Below are 24,723 nucleotides of genomic sequence, written 5' to 3' on the forward strand. Positions count from 1 at the left end.
TCCCAGATGCCAGTGCCTCGCTCGCCCGCGCCCGGAGCCGCTCCCCGATGCCAGTGCCTCACTCGCTCGCCCGCGCCCGGAGCCGCTCCCCGATGCCCGCCAGGATCAAATTTTGGCGCCGAGAGCCGCAACCGTTAGGGGCGGTGCCTGATGGCGGCCGCCCCGCGCCGTCAGCCCGGCCTGCCCTCCCCGGCGGGAGAGGGGCGGTGCAGGGCCGCGCCTGGCGCCTCCGGGGAGAGGAGCGGGCGCAGGCGGAGCGCGGGCGCAGGCGGAGCGCGGCCGCAGGCTACGGCAGGCACGGCGGGGAAGGGGCTTCTGCGGCTCTGAGGGGGGCGGGAGCCAGCCCAGGGAGGGAGGGCGGCCGGGGCCTGTGGTCCCCGAGGGAGATGGGCGGGCACGGGAAGGCACTCGGGCATTCCTGGGGAGCTCTCTAGCGGGGCTGAGGAGCTTGAGCGGTAGCTCCAGGCTGCGGCGGGAAGTATCTTTGTACCTCCCTGAAATTACATCAAAATGGAGGAAGTGCTGCTCAATACTTCCTACACGCATTCCTATTTTGCCACTCTGTCCCCCTCAAAAAAAACCCAAAAAACCAAACCCAAGCGCCATTTATGCCTGTTCAGATCTGTTGCTGTAATCTATACATACATGCTTCCATTCAAGCAGAATTAGGGGAACTTGCTCAAAATGTGTGAGTACGTGTCCCTGGAAGAACAGTAGCTGCCTATTGCTGCACTGGTCAAAGCAGGAGAGTAGAGTCGGGTGGATGCATTTACTCATTCCTGTTTTTGTCGAGCTGTGTAAATAGACCAGGACTTTGCAGGAGGGCTCAAGCTGTCAGCTTGACAGTGTTACTGCTGAGATCTGCTGTAAAACTTGATGTTCTGGACTGCTGAGTTTGATGTTATTTCAGTAATTTGAAATAATTCAGACTGCAGGTTAACATTACATTAGGGAAAAAAATATAGTGTATTTGCTTGCTTCAGGATTTATATTGGATGCAGCTGTTTAAGGCATTAGTGTGACAGCACTGCTGCTGGAAGTACTGTAGCCAGAAGTACTTGATGGTCCCTTATCTGCAGTTCACTTGCTTACATCTGCAACCTGTACTGGGAAAAATTATTTTGAATTTGGACAAGAATCAGATTGATACTGTGTAAGTATGCAACCCGCTCTTTATTTGGCAAACTGAAAGTGTTCCCAAATGATTTTTGAATCTCCCTCCTGTGGCAAAGGTGCTTGAGTGTTTCTTGTCTGCAAGAAGGTTCCTGTTATAGGTGGCTGCTTGAACTACACTGAAGGTGGCACCTGGTTGTTCTTCAAATGGCCAAAGTCATTCTTAATGGGTGGTTGATGGAGCTGGCAGCTGGAGAGCTAGTACTGTACCTGCTCCAGCTGCTCCTTTTCCATCCAGATTAACCACAGCCTGAAATAAGGAAATGGAAATAAAGCAGAACCAATTCTGATGAGCGCAGCTTCATCCTATAAAGACAGCCAGGTTTGCTCCCTATTTACATAAGACATGGGAAAGAAAAATAATTACTTAAGTATTAAGAAATAAGTTCTTAAGTAGATCTGTAATAGCTTTGATGCCATAAGGCTTGTGAAAAATGCCAATCACTTGTTTTTAAAATTTTAAAAGTTTAATAGTAATAAAATGGTTATAAAAATAGTAGTACAATTAGACTAATAATAATTTGGACAATCTGAATTAGTACAATATGAGACAATAAATACAAAGAGTTACAGACGTCCGGGTACCTTTTTCTGAGCCCAAAAAAGGACACCCGTTAACAAAGGATTAACCCTTAAAAGCAATAGCCTGTTGCATATTCATACACTTCATACATGATGCATAAATTACATTCAAACAAAGGATTCTGTCTGGTTATCGTCAGCTTCTTCCTCTGAATCCTAACAGTGCCTTCGAGGTGGGAAGAAGTTTGTTTCTTCTGACGAGAGGGCAATAAATTCTTTTTCTCTGAAAGATTTAGGTGTCCTGTGGCTGCTATCTCCCTGTGAGTCTTTTCTTTAAAAAAAGTATCCTACATAGCATAGTTTCTATTTTAACATTTTTTTATAACCTAAAACTATGTTGAACACACTACTTAAGAGAATTAATACAGCATTACTTTCTAACACAACACATATAATATTCATTTTAATATTTGAGAAAAGCCAATCATAAAATACATGCATTTTTCACAAGGCCTAAATTTGAGTGCTTCATTTTAAGAAATATAAAGTCCAGTTGTAGCTATGTAACATGCAGTTAGCACTTTGGAATGAATATAACACATGGTTTGAGGAAGGAAAATATATTTTTAGCAGGTGGCTATCTAGGAGTGATTTTGTTATTGTTATAATAAATTTATTGAACTTCCAAGAAGCAAAATTCCAGCTGTTCAAGGAGCTAGTCATTAGAATCCTCTATGAAACTGTCCTTTTGGACAAGAGGTGACATATTCTTAAGGACACCTTCCATAGAGCATAAGAGCTAGTGATCCCCAGTCACAAGAAATTGGGTAAGGAAGGCAAGGAATCAGCATGGATGAGGCAAACAAAAAGGCAAGAAGGACATGCAGAGGCAGTGGAAGCAGGGGACAGGTATCTGGAAAGAGTAATGGGAGTCTTGATTGTGTAGGAATGGGCTGAGGAAGGCCAGGGGGCATCTGGAGCTGAACTTGACAAGAAGTGTGAAGAATAACAAGAAGGGTGTCTACCGGTACCCTACTTTGATAGGAGAGGTCAAAGAAAGCATACACACACATACCCCTGTGGGAAATGCAAGGCTGGCAAACGGGTAGCAACGGATGAGAAGGCTGAGGTACTCAACAACTTTTTTGCCTCAGTCTTCAATGGCAAACCACCTCTCTTTCCATACCCTTAGCATGGATGGACAGCATCATGGAGACTGGAGTAGCAAAGTGTTTCCCACTATAAATGAAGGCCTGGTGGTAGGATTGCATCTGTGAAAAATGCCATCCTGGGGTCCCAGTGTCATGACAAAGGAGCCATCCTACAGTGACACGTGACACCTAACAGATTTGCCTTTTGTAAATCAACGCTGGTCATGGGTGTGAGCTCTGACAGAAATATTTCCTATGGTCTGTAAATGTGAATGTTCATCTAGCTCTACCTCAGAGACAAATTGGTGACCTAAACTTGTCCCTAAATTGGAGGATTGTCCAGTTGGCAGCCTATTACTAGCCATAGTTTTTGATATCCTTATGAAAGACCTAGACAATCATGACCTGGAAGAGCAGAATCTTTCCCTACTACCCTGAACTTGGATCCAGCTGCATCCAGTGTTCTCAGTTCCTTAGTAGAAGAAAGTCCCTGATACACATGAACAGATCCAGTGTAGAGTCACCAAGATAATGAAGGAAAACCAAGAGAGAAATGGCTTTCTTCAGTATCCAGAAACAAAAGCTATTGTTTCTGCTGCCATCTTTAGCTGCTTATCAGGACAGTGTTAAGAGGATGGAACCCCCCTCATCTGAGGGGAATGCACAGTAAGAGATAACTGTTGTTGCTAAACAGTGTTTTCCAATGGCACGTGGAGAGTCCTGAGATTTCCTCCTGCCAAACCATGTCAAGGTCAGATATTAGAACAGGTTGCCTAAAGACATTGTGAAATCTTTATCTTTCAAAGTAATACAGCTTCACATGTCTGTGTGCAATCTGATCTGTGCTTCCACTCTTAAAATTTCTTTCCTCTCATTGACATCCCTCTTCTTTTTTTCTCATGTCCCTTTAATTTTTCATTTATCAGTCTCCTTAATACTACAAGATAATGGGTAAGAGATACAGGTCAGATGTACATACATGCTAAGCAGGCTTGAGCAGCGAGTTTCCCTCTGGTGGGGGTAGTTGGTTGTGCATGTTGCAAGCAGGAACTTGTTCCACGGTGAAACTACCCTTGTTATAGTACAGAAGTCCAGGAGGGGGCTTCAGAGACATCTCTGGTGCTTGAAAGCACCAGCTTGAAGTTTGTCACTTCTCTTCCAAGTTCACTTAGTCACTATGCTGCAAGACGTGTACACTGCAAGGGGGTGTTTAACATTTGTAGAAATCTATGCTTTTAAATACTCAAAGTTTTATTTGGCAGCTGTAAAATCAAGCAGATTAAACATTTCTCTCTGTGGGGCAGTGACAGGCCTGTTGCTGCAAATCTAAGAAGTGAAACTGGGCTATAGGATATTTCTACAGCAAATCTAAGAAGTGAAATTGGGCTATAGGATATTTCTGCATCAGCAAATGCAAAATTTCTGATGAAATTTTGCATTTACTGATGTTACAGCATGTGTTTGTCCTGTATCAACATTTAAGTAAGGCAGAAGTTTAAAAAGTGCCTTAAAGAAGTTTAGGGTGCTATGCAGTGACTGGGAAAGCACAGCTGGCCCTTTAAGTAGCTTCAGCTTTTTTTTTGTCAGCCCACATCAGCTGCTGTGCCCTATAGAACCACAGAACTGCTAAAGTTGGAAAAAGACCTTTAAGATCATCAAGTCCAACCTAGCACCACCATGTTCACCAGTAAATGAATGTAGTTTGTCCATGTAATAGACATGTCCTCAAGTACCATATATACATGTTTTTTGAACACTTCCAGGTATGGTGATCCCAACAGTTCCCTGGACAGCATGTCCCAATGCTTTACAGCACTTTCTGTGAAGAATATTTTCATAGCACCTACATTAAATCTCCCTTGGCTCAGCCTGAGCTCATTTCCTCTCATCCTTTCACTTATTACTTGGAGACTGACCCCCACCTGGCTACAACCTCCTTTCAGATATTTGTAGAGAGTGATAAGGTCTTACTTTTTGTGCAGTTTCTGAGGGCTAAATGCAGCTGACCTGTTTCTGTGATGGTGTTGACTTCCCTTTTCACTTCCTCATGTAAACTTGCTCCTTTGAACCTCTGTTGGAATTGCAACCTGATAACAAAGTGCAGGGTGGTACAGTCATTTAGCAGACTGAAAACCAGTTGCCTTCAATCTTTGACCTTCTTCCAAGATTTGATAGTATTGCATAAGTGTATTTGCAGCTTTATTGTTTCATAATGCAGTGTCATGCTTGTGTGGATATTTGCAGTATGGTCTCTGCCAAAAGTAGCATGGGAGTGGTTTGCCTTGACTTGTTCTTACCACAGGAGAAAAAAAATACAATTGAAAAATTGTAAGAACTAAGCCAGAGGGCAACAACGGGTAGCTTTTGCTAAAGCTTGTAAGAACATAGGATTTGAGGCCATATTCACTCCCAGGTAATTTGTAACCCTTGTATGTGTATGGGAAGTCCTGAGGTAGCCTCTGGATTGTTACTCCCTTGGCAGTATCTACTGCCAAGAAATCCTTCTATGTTAGTCTGGGGGGCTTTTTGTGGGTTGGTTTCTTTTGTTTGTTTGGGGGTTTTTTTGTGGTTTGTTTTTTGTTTGTTTGTTTGGGTAGGGTTTTTTTTTTTTTGTTTGTTTGCTTGGTTCTTTTCTGGTTTTTGTTTGTTTTTTTGTTTTTAGGGTTTTTGTTGCTTATGCTGGTTACTGACTGGCACTTTGTTTTGAAATGCTGCAGAAGATTAATAAATTAGATCTGGGGGAAGAAAATAGATAAGATGATGATTACCAGAAAAACTTTGCTGTTGTGGTGATGGGTAAATTTCTCCTCAGAACCAATCTACAAACTAATTATGTCTGAGATACACTTTACTTAGCCTCAGAAAAATCACACCCTTCCGATGTGCAACTGCTTCAGAATGGAGATAAAAGAAGTACCACAATCACATCTGCAAATTGTGACTGTCAGGAAGATGAGCTGTTAAGCTAACCCAAAATTTGAATTGAACGAATGTAACTGACAGGTTTCTGAAAGGATTTTGTCCTCAAGGTTAGATTTGGGCAAGTCCAGGCTGGGAAACTATACTACACCAATCAGGAATAACAGCTGAGGTTACTTAAGAAAGGTAAACTTTTCTGATTTGATTCATGCTTTCTTGAAAGCTTTTACTGTTTTTCTGCTTTAATGTGGTGATTCCCTGATTTTGGGTATCACCATTAGCTCTTCAGTCTATTTCAATTTTCTCAGACTTGTCTGCCTCTTCTTTTCTAGTTGCTAGTATGTATTATGGTCTTCCAGTTTTCACCTCTTCCTTCTTCTCTTCCATTTTCCCCTGAGTTATGAACCTCTTTACTCATGCTGATGTTGTGGACTGAGCTATGATTACCTGTGTGAAGGTGCTTTGCTTTCACTTTTCTCTCTGCTGCAGTTTGCAGCAACTGCAGTGTCTGAACACAGGTGAGGTCCTTGCTTTATTACGTATATTGTTAGTGCAAAAAGGCAAGACTTCCCAATCCATGACTTCTTTCCTTGATAGTCTTTATTATTTGATAACTTGGTGGGCTAGACCACAGGGCAAGGAGGGTTTAAAGGACATCAGAATAAATGCTGTCTAGGACTTCAATTTCAGCAAAAGCTTTGATGGTTCTTTTGTAAGAAAAAAAAAGCAGAAATGCATCACCTTATTTTTAAAGGTGTCTTCTTATCACTCTCTGGGCTCAGTTCTTTCTAACTTGAGAAAGTTTGTTCTCAAGTTATCATAGCAGTCTCTTTACTGTAATGATTATAATGGTCTGTGAAACACTTTATACAGAAAACACACAGAAGTGAAACAAAGAGTTTTAAATCTACCAACAAAAAGCTGTTAGAGGAACCTTCTTAATAACAGTTTTGAGTCAAAATTTGGAACATGTTGGCAATTTATTTGCAGAGACATATTCAAAGAAACAACAATTTTCAGGCATTCATATACACTATAACATCCAAGATTTTTTATAGATACTCCAAAAAATCTGCATCTGCATTTATTGCATCATGGTATATGTGTTTTGTTTCTTTTAAGTACTTTCAGAGCATTTAATCTCTGTTTAATGGATAACCCAGGTTTTATCCAGCTAAACAGTCCTTTATTAAATTTACTGTCCTGGTTAGACAATTCCTATTGATTAAGTTTTCTGGGGTATACTCAACTCTGAAGTGGCTCCCTTACTGCAGCTGCAATGTGTTAATCAAGTTTTCCGGGATGTATAGACCTTTGACTCCTTATCTTTCTTGTTCTATGACTTCTAATTAATCTCTAGTTATTTGATAGCCATTCAATAAGTCTTTATTGAATTCTGTTCTTCAACTATTGATTAGGTTCTCTAAGTGGTATGGGTCCATGGAGTTCCTTCCTGCAGTTACAGTGAGGTAATTTCTCAGGGTTTTCTATTGACACTCAGCCAACACAGATCTAAATCAAAACCAGCTAAAATCACAGTCAAACTTTTTTTAACTAATTAAATATAATTCATTACAAAATTTTTTAAAAATCACAAAACTCCTGGTTAACTAAGATATAATTAACTGTCAAAAGAAATGTGTTATTCAAACCTACAGACATTGAAAATTAGAGGAATAGCGGATTTGTTTTACAAACAAGCTGTGGGTATTCTAGTAGATAAAACTAGCTCTGGAAGATAAAAGAAACAATGGGAAGGATTCCACTAATTGATGAATGGAAAAAGATATTTGCTTTTACAAATAAACTTTAGATTAGCTGATAAACGAAATTAGACATTAAGAGATGAAAGAAACAATGGGGAAGAAAAATGCCTAAATTCTGTAAGAATTAAAAATTAAAAGGCAGAGTTATACATTAGAGGGAAATCTTCAGGAAATCTTTGGGATCAGGTGTATCGGGGAGTTTGTACCTCTCAAGTACCTCAGCCAACGGGGAAAGAGAGAAGGAAAATGCAGCTCGGAAATTAGGAAAAAAAGAAGTCTGTGTCCTCCAAAAATTTGAGAGAGATCCCAGGGGAATGCCCCATAGCATAAAATAAAGCTAGAAAGGACTCCTCTGTCTCCTTTTTGGACATGTTATAAACAACGAGAAAGCCAAATTAATAATGATAGCGAAAGATTTTATTTTCATGACCAAAAATGCGGTCCTCGATAGCCACAGCCAAAGAGACAGTGTCGAGCCGGGGATCGGCGCTGGGTGAACCTGGATCCGAACTCTATCACTTCGGATATGCCTCTGTTCACGAATGCTGTCTCCCTTGGGGCTGTTTTATACAGTTTTTCCTGCCTGAGGCAGAGGTGCCCCAATTTCTTTTGTCACCCTGCATATGTGTGAAGTTTCTTTTCACTGTGCAGTGTTGGACAATCGCTGTTTCTTGGGAGGTGGCAGGCCCTGATCATGTCAGGAGAAGTTGGGTATTCAGATGTATGGTCTTGACGACTTCGGTTATCTTGATTGATGATACTTATCAAGTACTGATCGTCCTTGGGTGTTCCCTGATGATACTTATCAAGTACTGATCGTCCTTGGGTGTTCCCGGGTGGTTCCAGGAGAAGCCCATCTCCACACCAGCCATGTCCTTTTGCTTGCAGAGGAGGCATTCTTTCCTGCTGCCACCAGGAGTTTCGCAGCTTCTTTGTGGTAATCTGTCTCTGGGAAGTCCGTTGTCTGAAGCTCATTGGATTTTTGTTACATGTATAATTTATTTTACAATTTTTGCTTTATACATTTTCCACACAAGCATGAATTACTTTACATCACATATTCCAGACACAAACCTCTGGCTTTTGTGGATTAATTTTGCTAACAAAAACAAGGTAGTATTACAGTTTACAAGAGCCGGTTACTGTTCTTGGAACTGATATTGTGGCTATGACATACTTAGTCTAGTAAAATTTAGCTGGAACCCACAAGTGTTGTATCACTGGTGTTTATCCTTTGGAGTTATTTTATATGCTTGCTTGAGCAATGTAGTCCTTACCACTTCTTATGATTTTATATCTATCTTGGTTTGTCAACCTGAAATTAGTTTGTGGATCCATTAATCAAGCATGTGTCTGTATTGTTTTCTGTTTGGTTTGTTTATGGGTTTTTTATGACCTACAGGAAAGTCTCCTAGCCTTGAAGTGGCTATAATGATGTGATTTCAGTAGAATAAAAAGAGAAATAGTAGGCAGAAAATTTGTCCTGTTTCCAAAATTAGGCCTAAATATAAAAAAAAAAATAGGGTTTAGTGAAATTAGTGTTTCAATATATTTCCTAAGCAGAATCATTGCTCTGCAGAAAAAAACCCAGGTATTCCAAAAAGTAGAGATGTTTGATAGGAAGGTGAGGATTTGTGTGAATAGGAGATCTAAGAGTGGAAGCACCTGAAGAAACAACAGAAGAGAGACAGAAATCGCCAGTACTGATGGCACATAGGTTTGCAGATTGTCCTGTACTCAGACGGAAAGATTCATGTTGCAGACATCTTTTCATTAAAAATCCTTAGGATTTTTCCTTCTGAGAAGCTGAGAGGCCTCAGAAACAAAATGTAAACAATGGTTATCTGCTGCTGTGGAATGCAACAGGTGGATCCGTGATTGGTCTCGTGTGGATGTTTGGAATTAGTGACCAGTCACGGCAGAGCTGTCTCTCTCTCTCTGTCCGAGCCACAGACCTTGGTTTTCATTCCATTCTATTCTTAGCTTAGCTAGCCTTCTGAGATGAAACTTTTCGTTCTATTCTTTTTAGTATAGTTTTAATGTAATATATATCATAAAATAATAAATCAAGCCTTCTGAACATGGAGTCAAGATTCTTGTCTCTTCCCTCACCTGAAAACCCCTGTGACCACCATCACAGTCTCAAGCTACTAAGATAGGATAGTAGAAAAGTAAAAAACAGGGCTGGTGCCTTGAAGGCATACAGACAAAAGAGACAAAAAGCAAGGATTCAGTATTGATGATTCACAAACACGTGACAGGATGGAAGACAAAGCATTTCTGAATCACTGTTGGCTCCCCGGGGGTACAAATGGCACATCAGTGAATGGCTGCCAGCCTAGCCATTCCTTTGTCCCTGATCATTTCTGATTGGAGCACTTGGGTAACTATCTGAATACAGGGAACACAGGTGGGACAAATCCCTCTCAGTGCCTGTGAGTGTAAGCTAGTGGGTGGGATCAGTTTTGTGTTTTTCTGAACTCAACTTTTGCTCCTGTAAACATGTTTTCTCGCTTTGCTTTGTTGTTGCTGCAGCATCATGGTATTTTTTGTTACAGCCAAACACTGCTGATACCAAAGCAAATACATAAAGCAGCAGATAAAAATGCTGGCCCACTTACCTGTTGTGGGATGCTCCAATTTTGATACTTGATTTTGTGAAAGGTGATTTCCCCAGCACACACTTCTGGTGCAGGAAACATTCACTGGTGTTTTGTTTCTTTGTCATTGTGGAACAGGGATTATCTCTGTTTCATCACGGAAAGTTGTCGACTGCTGGTTAGTTTCTGGATTTCGTGGCACACTCTTTTATCTAAATAGTGGAGAGCTTGCCCTGTTCTCCCTGGTACTTGCATGTGCATCTTTAAACATGTTTTGCTTTTTTTTTCTCAGATCCTTGGTACTAATTAGCACTTCTGTCTTCATCGGTTTTGTAGTTGAACAGGTCGCTATATATTGGTTTCTTTAGAGTTTTCATCATTCATATTGTTATAGGTAAAAATTGATAAAGCTAAATTTATAATAATAATAATGAAAGATTTTATTTTCATGACTGAAAATGCAGTCTTCAATAGCCACAATCAAAAGGACAGTGTCAAGCCCAGGATCGGTGCCGGGTGAACTTCGGTCTGACTTCCATGGCATCGGACCCCCTCTGCTCACAAATGCTGTTTCTGTCAGGGCTGGCTTTAAACAGTTTTTTCCGCCTGAGGCAGAGGTTCTTCTGTTCTTTTCGTTATTCTGCATATGCATGAAGTCTCCTTTCTCTGTGCAGGGCTGGACAATGCCGTTTCTGGGAAGCAATGAATGTTGATGGAGAACTTGGTATTCAGATGTATGTTCTTGGACTCTGGCAGTCTTGATTGAAGATACTTATCAAGTGTTCATAGCTCTTGGGTGTTCTGGGATAGTCTTGGGAAAGGCTTATCTCTGCACAGGCAATGGCAATGTTCTTTCAATTGCTAATTAGGCTTTCTTTCTTTGCTGCCATCTGGAGTTTTGCAATTTCTGTGTGGCAATCTGCCCCTGACTGTCCGTGGTCTTAGGCTTTTTGGAATTTTTTTACATGCACAATTTTATTTACAACTTTATTTCATATATATCTCATATAAGCACAAATTATCTCATAATACATATTACAATATTGTACTTGTGAGTTTTGACAAAAAGAACAAAAGCTGAAGACAATCCCCTGCACAGAGTTTTCTCCCTTGCTACCTACTTCATTGCAACATAGTTGGGGCAAAATGCCAAAATTTGCTATTGTTTCTTAAGGTGGCTCATAGATAGAGGCTTAGCCATGCAAACTCTCCTTGTGCTGAGAACAGGGAACATGTCAGGGCACACACCATGAGTGGCAAACGGATTTGCTGTGTTAAAGTATGAATTGAGCAATGAAATGGACATTCATTTTTAATTAGGTATTTCTGTACAGAGGTAGAACTCTTTAGAGTTTCAGGGCTGGATGGGAAAAATGTAATTTGAAGAAACTCCTGTGGTAATAGTCTTGTCTCCTGACTGCAGTATTTTGTGAGTTCTAGAACTGCGGGTTTTATGCATTTAGCTTTGTGTTCTTGAAAACGTACCTCTGCAGCTGACTGGGCACTGAACTGGAGGTGTGGTTTGAAGGGTTGATCTCAAATCTTAATGGGAAGAAAGTGAATCACAGTGGGTGTGCCTTATGGTATGTTTACTTCTAGGGAAGTGTACTGAGGGCGGTACAGTAGGCATTTACACCCTTTATAAGTCTGTGTGACTGAAGGAGTCCAGCCTGTGACTGAGCGGATGCAGGAGGTTATTGACTTGTCAGCAGAAGACCCAGTTTTCACCTGCTTGCTCAAAGTATAAGCTTCTCTTTCTTTGTTCTTATTGATTCACATGGGTGTAAGAAGGGAAGAGGACATGTGAGGTTAGAATTAATGCAAGTAATTTGTTTGTTTCTGTCTTGCATGGAAAATATTGGTAGCAATGTGCTTCCAATTCCAAGCTCTAAGCTTTGCAGTTGGAGAAGCATTTTCTTTCAATATGATGAATGTCACAGAAAGAGTTCTTACTTACCTTTGTTTTTCTCATTTGCACTTTGGTTCAAGCTTGTAAAAGTTTAGGATAATGGGTAACCAGGGGCAATAGACATGAGTTTTTAGTTTTGTTTTCTAAAGGGATTTTTTTCATCCTAGAACTAGTAGAGTTTCCTTCTCTAGTATCTTTAGAGTGGGAGTTGTACATTTTGCTGGAATGACTTCCCACATGATGACTTGCTTCCAGAAGTCTCCCTTGCAGAGAGGTCTGACAGGTCAGAGGAAGATCTGGGTTGCTAATGCAATAAGGAGACTTTTCTGATATTTTCTTAATCTGGTGATATTACCACAGATACAAGCAGAGGCTTTCTTGTGTGATAGTACATTATTGAGATAGGTGTTTTGCCTGATGAAATCTAAACCAGCCCCATGAGCAGCCCAGCACTGTTGGGCATTGCTTTGACAGGTGTGCTTTGTCTTTGTTTGTACACAGGATGGTGATTGCCAAGGCATGGGCTCTGAAGAAGCATTTTGATGGTTTTCCCAAAACCAGTGACTTCGACCTGAAAAAGATAGAGCTACCAAATCTAAAGGACGGAGGTGAGCAGAGTGCTACTTGTTATTACTAATTTTTCTGGAGGTTATTTCAAAATATTTCAATTTCAAAAAATGCTGGCTTGTCACAAGCCATGCACCTTAAGGGAGAGGGACAATTGATGAGGAAGTATACTGATGGGGTTGGTGGTTTCAAAGACACCTTGCCTTCTGATAAGTCCCTTAGGAACAATGATTGAATTCTAAGTCCATCACACAGCAATTGGGCCTACCTTTCACAGTTTCTGCTGCCTGATCACACTTGCTGCCTGATGACAAAGGCAGCATTGTTGGAATGTTTTTGCAAATGGAGAAAATCACCATGAAGAAGTGATGTGGCCTCAAAACCAACAAACACAAGAAGACAATTTGTTTAATGCAGAGAGAGAGATGTGGACTGTGACTCAGAACCAGTGAAGTAACTGTATTAAGTTCCTAACATGTTTTACTAGTAAAATGTTTTTATCTACTTTAATTTTCAAAATCCTTTGGAAAAAGATAGAGAACATGATACCCTATAGGAGTTGGTTTTCAGTGGAGGTTTTCACGCTGATGGAGAAAATATTGAGGATAGTGTTAGGGGAGGGCAGAGTGACTACACTGGGAATGAGCCTGCAGCTGAAAGACCTCGGGGCTGGAGTCAGTGAAGGTTGATCTTTTATTTCAAGAAGAAAGATGGAAAGATTTCTGCCCGCATTCAAAATCTTTTTTTTTTTGTTGTTATTCCTTATCTTATTTCCTCTGTTCCTACAAGAAGAGATGTTGAATATAAATAGAAAAAAAAAAGACAGTTTTTATTCCTGTGTTTCTCTGTTTGGAGGAGATTAAGGAATACGATAACTTACCATCATATCAATAGCAAGAGCTGTTGGTAAAAGAACAAACTTTGATTTTTGGTTTCATATGGACATTTGTACAATATTTTTTTGAGACTCATCCCACCATTTGTCAGTTATAAAATTTGCCACACTTTAAAAGGTGTGTAGAAGGAATTGTCCAGAAGGATATTAAAGTACCAATTATGTTTACAACTGAAATATTTGAAAATGGATTTCTTCTTACATTTACAGATACACTTAAAAATTTCATATGTGTGGGTATTTAAGAACATGGAGTACTTTATCCTTCATATTTTAATCCCTAAAGCAAAAAGAGGCATAAGTTCACACTACAGTGACACTTTTAAAGGCGATGTTATGTTACATGGCTTTTCTACTCACTCTCGAGTAATGGGCAGGTACTTAATATCTGAGTACATTTCCAGCTAGACCCCTGCAGCACAGGCAATGAAAAATATTAGCAGGTGGAGATGAACCGCTAAAAGTGCTGTGTAAATTAGAAGTTTAAAACATGTTTAACAACGTCTTTCCCAAGAACTAGTGTTGTTAGAGACAGTAAAGTGGATTAGGCTATTTAGAAAAGAGAAACTAATGCTTTCTCTTTAAGGCAGACAATTAGTTTGTGTTTGACCTGTGCCACCCTCTTCTGGCTGAATCATGGGATGACATTTTATATATATTGAAATTAAATGAGAATTTTGTTTAGGAATTCTGGCTGCTTCACTCTTCTGTAGAGAGAGGAGATACATGCAAAATTGCAAGATTGAAAATAAGATAGTTAGCTAAAGCTACACTGGGGAAATTTTCTTTTTCAGCAGCATACCAATAACCCAAAACTAAAGAATGTCGTAGTTGTTTCTGGTAGGTTTTTCCTAAACAAAGAAGGGATAAGGGGGATTTTGAGCAGTCCAGAGTTCATATCAATTTAGTTGGAAGATTGGCTGGGGGAAACTATGCTCTACTGCACTGATAATATTCAGGAATTTGCTTTGTCTTTCATTGCAGAGTTGCTTCTTGAATCAGTGTTCCTCAGTGTTGATCCTTACATGAGGTATATACCTTTTTGTCTTTTCTGAATTTCTGGCTAAAGCGCCTCATTTGAATTGCAATTTAAACCTCAAAACAGCAGTGGGCAGCACCCACTGCTGTTATCAGTGTCCCGATGTCTTTGTTTGCTTTTTCAAAAATGTATGTGAATTACAAGACTCACTATATGAAGCTGTGCCAGATTTAACTAGACTTGGGGTAACATTTCTGCTGCCGTAGACTTTTCTTAGAATCAGCTGTTGTTCCTTGTCATGTCTTCAACTGGAATGCAATGTACTCAAATGAGACTGCAGCCTCATAGAAGTTCCTGCTTAATTTAATTTAGCAAACTTGTACTTAAGCACACGCATTTTAAGTTGGACATTGCTGATATACCCAATAGGGGGTAGTTGAAGCACAGGGAGACTGGGTCGTTGGAAGAGGCATCGTGGACACTAAATTCAGAGATAGTTCTCTGGGTCTCAGGCTTCTTGTACAGATGGACCATGCTGTGAAGATTATTACTATCATCCCGCCAGCACTCCTGCCCAGGATGCCCAAGTAGCTGGCTCTGAAAAGCATCCGGTCATGCTGTTACAATGGCAAGCTAATTGATACCTGTTAACAACAGATACTCTCTTTCTGGGTCAAACAGCTGCTACTACTTCCTAGTGTGTCTGGAACGTTACTAAAGTTTCACACAGTAAGCTGTGTTTGCCTGTGTTGCAGACCTTACAGTCGAAGGGACATGAAGGAGGGTGACATAATGATAGGCACGCAGGTTGCCAGGTAAGACCTTCAGTTCCTGTTATCAGTGTGCATGGCAGATCAGAACAGGAGTGTGCTCACACTCCAGACATCTGCAGCCTATGTTACCCCTCCTTGACTTGGGTCTGCATACTTCTGCTACTGATGTTCTTACCACTGAGTGGTTGGAATGTGTTTTTCCTCTAAGAATCTCTTTTGCCTTTCTGGAGAGCATATATACCTGTGATAAAATCTGTATGTTGTTTCTGGTGATAATGTCTTCAAAGGCAATTTTTACAAGCATAAAGGACCAGTCATTGTACATGGCGCATTTTGACCTTCACATTTTAAAACCTGATGTGCTAGTAGCTGCATGTCTGCAACCATGCATGCTATCTACTCCAGCTGAAAATATCTCTGCATCACAGCTTGAGCCAAAGGGTTATTTAACCTTAAATCCATCCTTTTCCCAAGCTTGTGGTAATGTAGCTGCAGATGTTTCCCTCTGTCGGTTTGTTCCTGCTGTGCTGCCTGTAAGTTGCTGCCAAGGAACATCTGTGGCCTTTGACTCTTGCATTTCTCTGCAGTAACATTGAGGGCTGGGATAAATTAACAACCAAGGCTGATAAACAGAAGGTCAACTGCTTCTAATAATTCTAAGCTGCTTATCTACCCCTTTCCAACACAGTTTTCTTGTTGAGCTAAGAAAGTGGAATTTTCATTTGACACAGAGATGCTAATATAGATATCTCCCTGATTTTAGATATTGCTTTTTATCTGGTTTCATTACCCCAAGAGGTTCCATCTTCAGGATCTTCAATTTTTAAATGAGGTGCAGGTTGTCTGAGAACAGACAGCCTGTCAGCAACTCCTTGCTGTTCCATGCTTTATCCCAGCATCCTCTTTCCTGCATTCTAACTCACAGAAGCCTGGTCTGATCTCAAACCAAACTGGTGCTAGTCAAAGAAACAGTTGGCACTTGTGTGTGAAAATTTGGTTTATCGTGGGCAGGGCTAAATCTAAAATAATCTTGCCAGTATTTCCCTCATGATAAGAGCTTGTAGACATTTCAGGAAAAACACTTGACACCTACAGCATCAGCAGGTATGGATTAAAAATCATTATGTGAAATATTTCTTTTCTGAATCACAGGAAGAATGGAAGAGCCAGTATTGATTTGTTTCTAACAGGATGTGGTTTTGGTTTTGTTTTTTTTTTTTGTGGTTTGTTTTTTTTTATTTTATTTTACTTTTTAAACAGGGTAGTAGAAAGCAAAAATCCTGCTTTCACAGTGGGGGCCTTTGTCGTGGCTGGCAGTGGCTGGAGAACTCATTTTATCTCTGATGGGAAAGACCTACAACTTCTTCCTTCCAGTTGGCCGGAATCACTCCCCAAATCTCTAGCTCTTGGAACAATTGGCATGCCAGGGTAAGTTTGGAGATGAAAAGGCAACTATCCCCTGGATTTTCGTGTGCAGGAGGTTTCTTCCTTTTTGTATTGACCTTTGTCTTGTTCTACCAGCACACTGCCTATTCATGCTGCTAAAAAAGGCATGCTTCTGGATGCTCTGGGCCTGTATAGGGCATGAAGTTTATCCCATCCTCAACATCAGAGGAGATTTGCTTTGGAGATTATTGTCCCTCTCCTTGAGGAACTGTAATAGATTGGAAAGAGGATCCAGGAAAAGCTGGAAAGAATCTAGTTCAGTCTGTGTTAAACTCAGTGGAAAGTTTCAAATTTCACTGGCACCTGGACTAGTCTGCTTTTACTGAGTGGGCTCTGTAGCTCTCACTGTATTTCCAGAATCAACCCCAAAATGCAAAAGACAGATGCTGTGTCATGCAGCAAAATAGATGTTCTTTAAATTGTACTGCAGCAGACAAAAGTGCTGTGCTTTGGAATCTGTATATACTATTGGAATCTGTCAGTCATCTGCTTGCATTCCTTACTTCATTCTCTGTAATTTTTATGGGAGATCAGGACTTTGGCATTGACTTCCTAATGATCTGGAAGGCTTTCAAAATTATTGTAAAATTGTGTGTGGTGGACAGCTTCTCAGATTTCATTTTAAGATCACTCAAGATGCATGTTTTTTCTAGATGTCTTATAGAGGAATTCACTTAGCTCTTTCAGTTGAGACCATGTGGGAAGCTCTGAGCTTGAATTTAGAAATTAGAAGACTTCTGTGGGATTCTGGGCCAGTCGATGAGCTACTTTAGTAGTTCCTACAGATTACTAATGCACTGGTGAGACCTGGAGTACAGTTTCCAGTTTTGGGCCCCTCACTACAAGAAAGACTTTGAGTTGCTGGAGCATATCCAGAGAAGGGTGACAGAGCTGATGAGAAGCAGCTAAAGGAGCTAGACTTGTTGAGCATGGATAAAAACAGGCTCAAGGAGACCTTACTCTTCTCTACAACTACCTGAATGAGGTTGTAGCCAAATGGGGGTGAGTCTCTTCTTGCAGGTAACAAGTGACAGGACAACAGGAAATGGCCTTAAGCTGCATTAGGGGATGTTCAGGTTGGACATCAGGAAGAATTTCTTCACAGAAGAGATTGACAAGCATTGGAACAGACTGTCCAGGGAAGTGGTGGATTCACTGTCCCTGAAGGTGCTCAAGAAACAACTGGATGTGGCGCTTAGAGCTAAGGTTTAGTTGACAAGGTGGTAATTGGTCAAAGGTTGGACTCAGTGATCTTGGAGGTCTTTTCCAACCTTAATGATTCTGTGTTTCACCCAGTAGCCATAGCACAGTAGTCCTCTGGAGCAGTGAGCCCATTAGCAAGCTTTTTACCTTTTTCTGCCTGCTTTGATTTGTGAGGAGTATAATTTAATCTAGTAGATACCAATTGGCAACTGACCTCTGTCTATGTTGGATTTCCTATCTCTTCCAGTATGTAACTGAGCTGTCACAGAGTTATCTGTGCTTTTCCTTCTGACTAATGAGCACAACGAAATCTGTTTTCACCTTAGAGAGATTTCTGCCTCAACAATCTCTTTCCCAGCAGTGTATCTGTGGGGTTTTTTCTGGGATGGCTGTGAAAAAGGCAAATTAAGAAGGTTGGATTAAGTTTTGTATTTTGCAATGTAGGAAAACTTAATCTTGGACTGGTAGTGACAATATTTTTGATCTGTGTGATCAAGTCATGTCTGTGTGTCTATCATCTTTTATTCCTCACTGAACATTATTTCATATTCTTTGCAGCCTCACTGCATATTTTGGTCTGCTGGAAGTCTGCAAGATGAAGCCAGGAGAGACAGTCCTGGTTAATGCTGCAGCTGGTGCTGTGGGCTCTGTGGTGGGGCAGCTCGCTAAAATTGGGGTGAGTGGCTTGAACTGCTCATACTTGCTGCTGAGAAGATATAAGTGTTAAACAGGGCAACAGGGCCATGAATGATCATGGGACAAGCATTCCTGAAGGCATGCCTACACTAGGGTCTTGAGATGGAAAAGCTCCTGAGTACATAGCAAATCTAGCTGGATGTTTCAGGAGCTCATATACTGATAACAGCCTTACTTAAAGGGTGAGCCCTTCAACTAGCACACTCTGAGTGTCAGCCTCTGTTGTCAGGGGATGTTTATAAATGTTTTTCTCCTTTCCTTGCAGGGTTGCAAAGTGGTTGGCTGCGCTGGCTCAGATGACAAGGTTGCCTATCTGAAAAAAATAGGCTTTGATGAAGCCTTTAATTACAAGAGTGTTAAATCTCTGGATGAAGCACTGCATAAAGCCTCTCCTGATGGCTATGACTGTTTCTTTGACAATGTAAGTTCAGAGAGAAGGCCTTTCCTTAAGCATCTGTCATTTTCTTTAAACTATAGCAGGAACTCAATATTGTAATCATCTAATTGAAGTCTACACTAGGATTTCAATGTGGAGATCCATTTAATCAAGCAATGGTGTCTGTAGGAGCTTACTGCTTTTCTGTTCTCTTCCCACACGTATTTCTGCAGCTGACTTAAGCAGACTTTCTGACTTAACAGAAAGAACAAAACCGAAAAGGCAAAGCTGGATTGTTGACAGTGTTTGTAAATGGAGAGAGAGGTTTTACTTCACTCTGAAAAGTGTGGCACATTTTGGGAAGTGACAGTCACAGTAACATGAAACTGATCCAGTCCATTCCTGGCCCCACCTTCGACCACAGGCAGTTTTCTGCTGTTGCTGAAAGGGGAGTGAGTATGGATGGCTCCACATTATGTGGTCATGGGGGCTGCCTTGGTACCTGAAACAAAACAGTAGCAAGACCCACTTGCAAATCTACTGGAGCAGCCCTCAGAAAGTTTCTGACCTCTTCCAAATATAGCTGGAATTAATGGGAACAATGTGCTGTTCTTGATAGGTGTTTGAATGTGAACATCTTGTTTTGAAGGCTAAGAAAATTTAACAGTATGGATGCAGTTAAGTTGTGTCAGTTCACTTTCAAGGTGTTTAGCCTTTCTCTGGCAATTCAAAGGAATGTTTGGTGTCAGGGCAAAGTGCTTGTCTCTGTAGCAGGAGCTAAGGTCTTAAATAGGTTTTATGGTCTTGTCCATTCCCTTCATTCTCACTTCTAACTTTGTGCAGAGCTCCTCACAGCAGTATATTTTCTCACAGCTTTTCACTATTAAAAGTTTCTTTTCACAGCACATCCCTATTTTGGAGATGAGAACCATAAAGTAAAAAGTTTGCATCAACATGATATAAAGATGTAAAATTGCATACTGGTGTGTGGGGAAAGCAGAGTTGGTGCTTCTTAGCACCCTTAGGAGGAGGGATCTATGTGCTAGTCCTGCCTGATGCTTCCAAACCAAGCATCATGAAGCAGATTTGGAATTAAAACTAATTCCATACATTCATAACTAATTTTTAGAAGAGTGAGATTGAGTCCTCATAGGTCTGTGTAAATCCAAGGGTTTCTGCAGCCACCAAGTCTTTGGGGTAGTGGAAGTTGCTTCCCGATTGAACCTGTTGGTGCAACAATGCAATGTTGGCAGATTTTGGCAGCCAATGCTAAACACTGGATTGTCTCTAATGCTGCACATGCTCTGGTTCTTGTAGGTGGGTGGAGAATTTGCCAGTGTTGCTATCAACCACATGAAGAAATATGGAAGGATTGCAGTCTGTGGTGCCATCTCTCAGTACAATGACTCTGTGCCTCAGAAAGGTGAGGGTCTTTATTGTATCTAAAATGATTTTGTCTTTGGTGATGGCAGAAATACATAACAACAGTCTACTGTTTACTTCCCTGTGCCATTTAAGTGTATGTATGTGTATACATTTGGGTAACTAACTACTGCTGTGGGATATGTGGGACACTGGGACCATGCTCCTTGTGTGTACATGCGCTCATCCACCTTTGCACACACTGGTGAACATCAGCTGATTAGGAATGAAGGAGTGGCTAAGATAATTAAAACAGGACTCCACATGGCCCTATGCAGATATAGATCAGCAAGTGTGGTGTCATGATGCCATTTATACAGCAGTATGTACTTTAAGATGAGATAATGGTTTTCCTTCCGGTTTTTAGCTGATGCAGCTTAAGCTTTCTGGGTTGGTTTTTTTTCCAGTAAGGTTTCAGCTACTAATAAAACTGCTGAGAAATGTGGCTGAATGAATATTCGTTTTCAATAGCATTAAATTTGCCAGATTTGCCTTCCAAAATAAATTGAAGGACTGTATTCTCTTTGGTAGCTGACTGGCTTTGGACTGTCAGATCACTTTAAAAAAATGGAACAGGCTTTTGGTAATGAGGAGGCTATCAGACATTTTTGTGACTGAGGAAACTGTTTTTCTAGAGTTTATAACTCAGATCCTGAGAGTTAGAGAGAGCATGAGAGCCTGTCAGGCTATCAAACAAGCTGTTAAAACAGTATTTTTGAGATTCAGCTTAAGTCTCTCAGGTGAAGCTGAGGCACTTTATTTCTGAATGAAATAAATTCTGTTTTCAGAATTGTTTAGCTCCACAGCTTTAGGGATCAGGCCTTTTTCTCCCTAAGTGACTGTCCATGAATCTTCAGTCTTTTGTGCTGGAAATTCTCTTTGGAAAATATATCTGTTGCTTCTGGCTGAAAGGAAGTGATTCAGTGGTCTTTACTGGCTAAAAGCTCACTTTATGCATCGGGACTTATTCTGAATGAAACTGATATTGCAGGTGGCTTGCTGGTTCTTTTCTCTTGCAGGCCCTTATGTGCAGCTTCCCATGATTTTCAAAGAGCTTCAAATGGAAGGGTTTCTGGTGTCCCGATGGAACAACCGCCGGGAGGAAGGTCTGCAGGCCCTGCTGAAGTGGGTCATGGAGGTAAGGAAGGAAGGGGCAGCTGTTTGTAAGGTGTACTCACACTGCAGAGTCCATCTCTGCAAGAGGTGTCTTGTCATAGCTGTTTAGGTGAGGTCACAGCATGATGCTTTCCTTCTCCCTGCCTTGATCCTTGAGATTCTTTGGGACACAAATAGTAGATATGCCTGGTCCCTTCTGTTTTGTTGAGATGTGTGATATCAGCTTGTAGACTCAGATATAATCCAAAATACATGTAGGCTTTGAAGAAGCATGCTTCCAGAATAATGCAAAAATACTTATCTGATAATGAAGATTTTCATAGTTAGAGTAAATTCCTGTATCTCTCATTCAGTCATTTGTAGTATGGGCCAGGGTTTCCATTGTAGTATTGTGCTGAAGTTACGGGCAAGAATGAATTTATAGTATTAGGAGCTGGGCTTTAAAGGGATTTAATAGGGAATTTCTTGTATTTTATTTTTCTAGGTGGAGGCTGAGTTAGTAACCGAGTTCATGGCTGTGAGAAGTTTGTGAGTGCGACCAGTAAAGGCTAAGAGGCTCTAGCTTTTACAAACATGAGGTTTTGGGATGGGTCAGGTTTTGATCATTGGATTTGCAATTCCATACTTCTGTATGGGTAGGCCTGATTTTGGGTAAAAGATCCCCTACCAGTCAATTGTTTGGGGACCAAGTAGCAATAAATCTGTCCTGGTACATTTTTACAGCAGTGACTTTTACTTCCTGTTATGACTCCAGGTAAAAGGTTTTACAACAAAAGGAGATCTTCACAAGAGCCCACCTGGTTTTGCAGTTATCCTGTGCATGCCAGCTTGCATGTTTCAAATTAAATATATATGCTGGAGAAAATATTGCTGCAGTTTATTCTGTTTTGGTGGATGAAAATTCAGCAATTTTCTTTCTTACTTTTGACAGGGGAAGGTGAAGTGCCATGAACAAGTCACTGAAGGATTTGAGAACATGCCAATGGCTTTTATAAGAATGCTAAAAGGAGAAAATCTTGGAAAAGCTGTTGTAAAAGTGTGAAGATCAGATATTCCTGGGAGACTGGCGGAGCAGAATGTGATTCTGTCAAATGCTTTTAATTCACTTGTCAAATCATGTGATCAGTTTGTTTCAATCATTTTGCTAGATGTTTGTTGATGGTAACTTCTGTTAATAATTTGACTAATAAGTCTAAGTATATTCCAGTTGCTTTGCTTGTGAAGAAATTGAGACTTGCTTCCCAGAGCTACACAAAACAAAGTGCCTTAAAATTGCTGAAAATCAGACCTGTAACAGATTTGATAATAGCTTGAACTTTCCTATGAGCAGGCTTGTAGAAAGGAAAATCAATTAGAAAAGCTTTGCTAACTGATGGCACATTTAATTTTTACCCAGTGATTTGGCCCAGAACTTTGCAAGGGGGATTTTTTTTAACCCATATCAAGGAGCGGAGAGCAAGCTAAGCTAACAACACTTGGGGATTCCAGCTTCACCTCTAGCTGGCTTTTTAAAAATTTTTTTCATTAAACAGTGTAGCTATCTCAGTTATTCTGAGAATATGGAAAGGAAAAATAAATACCTTAATGTATACTTTGCTTATGTTATAGTTCTATTTGTGGAATATTCTCTCTTTCACTTCTTTATGGTTAACACAGAAGAGCTAAAATATTACAAGGACTTGTTCATCCCAGCAGATCTCAATGCAGATGATATGGATAGATTACTAATTTTCTTGAGAAACTTGTCATTGGTGTCCAAGCTTGGAGCTGACCTTGCCATAGTGTTTACCTTGGCTCTCCTGGAAGGTGAGATGGATATGATGGCCCTACTGTGTTAAATTGTTGTTCAGCACACACAGTGTGCCAAACAAAGGAGATACAGAGATTAGCAACTGTAGATATCTTAGATGTTCTGAAAAAGAACAATGGCCTCTTACTATGGGATACATAGAGGCATTGAAGATGATGGTGATCCATTTTCAGTCACTGTGGAGGACTTCTTCATTAGTTTGAAGGTTTCATTACTGATCCGTGAAGAGAGATCCCAAGCAGTCTTATTATCTTTGCAGTGCCGGGATTAGATGCTGTGTATGTCAACAAAAAGAGATCACTTACTTAAGATGTAGATTGACAATACTTGCTGAGTGGACTTAACAAAACACACCCTGAAATGCTGGTCAGCTGGCCACTGGGGAAATAATGAACCTTGACACAAGTGGGTAAGAGGTTCTGGTAGCTTTATCATATTTTCTGAGGAGAATGAATTGACAGTTTGAGTAAGTTCCAGTGCTGTGGTTTTACACTGACCACTGAGGAAGATCTGTGGACTAATACCATTGCACATCACATAAAGTGGTAAACCAAAAAAGGGAACTTCTTGTCAGTAGGCTTCCGATGCACTGACTAGAGGTGTGCTGTTGTGTGGTATCTCTTTGTTGAGGAATTTTGCACAGGCAAGCATAAGCTGTTAAGCAGTTAAACCACGACTCTAGAAATAACTATATGTATAAATGAAGAGCTATTTAGCCAACAAATTATGAAGCCTGCAGCTGTTTACATTTAAGATAAAATAAACTCTTCCTCTTGCTCTCCAAGGGCAAAACCTTGGTAAGAATGAACTAGGTGAGTTTGAGAAACTTGGAAACACCTGAGGAGGTAGTGGAGATGGACATCCACCTGAAATCCACTTTTTCCTCCTACGGTCCAGGTTGGTAGACAGACAAGGTGAGGGAGGCATGGGAGCTGCATGAAGTTCTATTTCTACCTGCAGCTGACAAACACAAGCTTGTGCCAGAGGGCTTGCAATTCCTAAAATACTGAATTAAATCCAGTGAATTAATGATCTCTTGTTTCGAGTAAAGTGATGATTAGGAAATGGACTAAGAACAGCCACATGGAGTTCCTGTCCCTTGGTCAGAGTTGTAGAAAGATTTGTCAGTTAGAACAATCCTGGCTCAGCCTGCTTCCTCCTAAAATACTGATCTGTACATTCCCCTTGCTGTGTGCAGATTTTATGCTTCATAAATAGCAGTTGATTTTGCAAGGCTGTTTAACCATAAAAATATAATTTTTCTATGTAAAACCAACACCACACACCTCTGAGCCTCTGAACTTCTCTGGGGAATATAGCTGTATCCTCCTGAAAATCCAAGTTTTCTGTTACACGTCTGGAACACTGCCACCACATGAATAATGACAATTATAATGACA

The 24,723-nt window shown here is 40.6% G+C and overlaps 1 protein-coding gene across 3 annotated transcripts; it reads left to right on the forward strand.

Moving 5' to 3' along the window:
* The first annotated feature begins 220 nt into the window (after positions 1-220).
* On the forward strand, positions 221-23,104 carry PTGR1 (prostaglandin reductase 1). Of its 3 annotated transcripts, none has more exons than XM_066569184.1 (10): positions 221-295; positions 12,542-12,648; positions 14,487-14,532; positions 15,237-15,296; positions 16,515-16,682; positions 18,462-18,579; positions 18,865-19,020; positions 20,293-20,398; positions 21,417-21,535; positions 22,445-23,104. In XM_066569184.1, exons 2-10 carry the CDS (start codon positions 12,543-12,545, stop codon positions 22,553-22,555), a joined length of 990 nt encoding a protein of 329 aa, XP_066425281.1. In that variant the 5' UTR covers positions 221-295; position 12,542; the 3' UTR covers positions 22,556-23,104. The 3 variants fall into 3 exon arrangements, with proteins under 3 accessions (XP_066425281.1, XP_066425282.1, XP_066425284.1); XM_066569185.1 differs by lacking the exon at positions 221-295 and adding an exon at positions 11,852-11,872; XM_066569187.1 differs by lacking the exon at positions 221-295 and having other exon boundaries at positions 12,608-12,648; positions 14,462-14,532.
* The last annotated feature ends 1,619 nt before the right edge of the window (positions 23,105-24,723 follow it).

The sequence above is a fragment of the Molothrus aeneus genome, chromosome Z (assembly GCF_037042795.1).
Source record: "Molothrus aeneus isolate 106 chromosome Z, BPBGC_Maene_1.0, whole genome shotgun sequence".
Lineage (NCBI taxonomy): Eukaryota > Metazoa > Chordata > Aves > Passeriformes > Icteridae > Molothrus > Molothrus aeneus.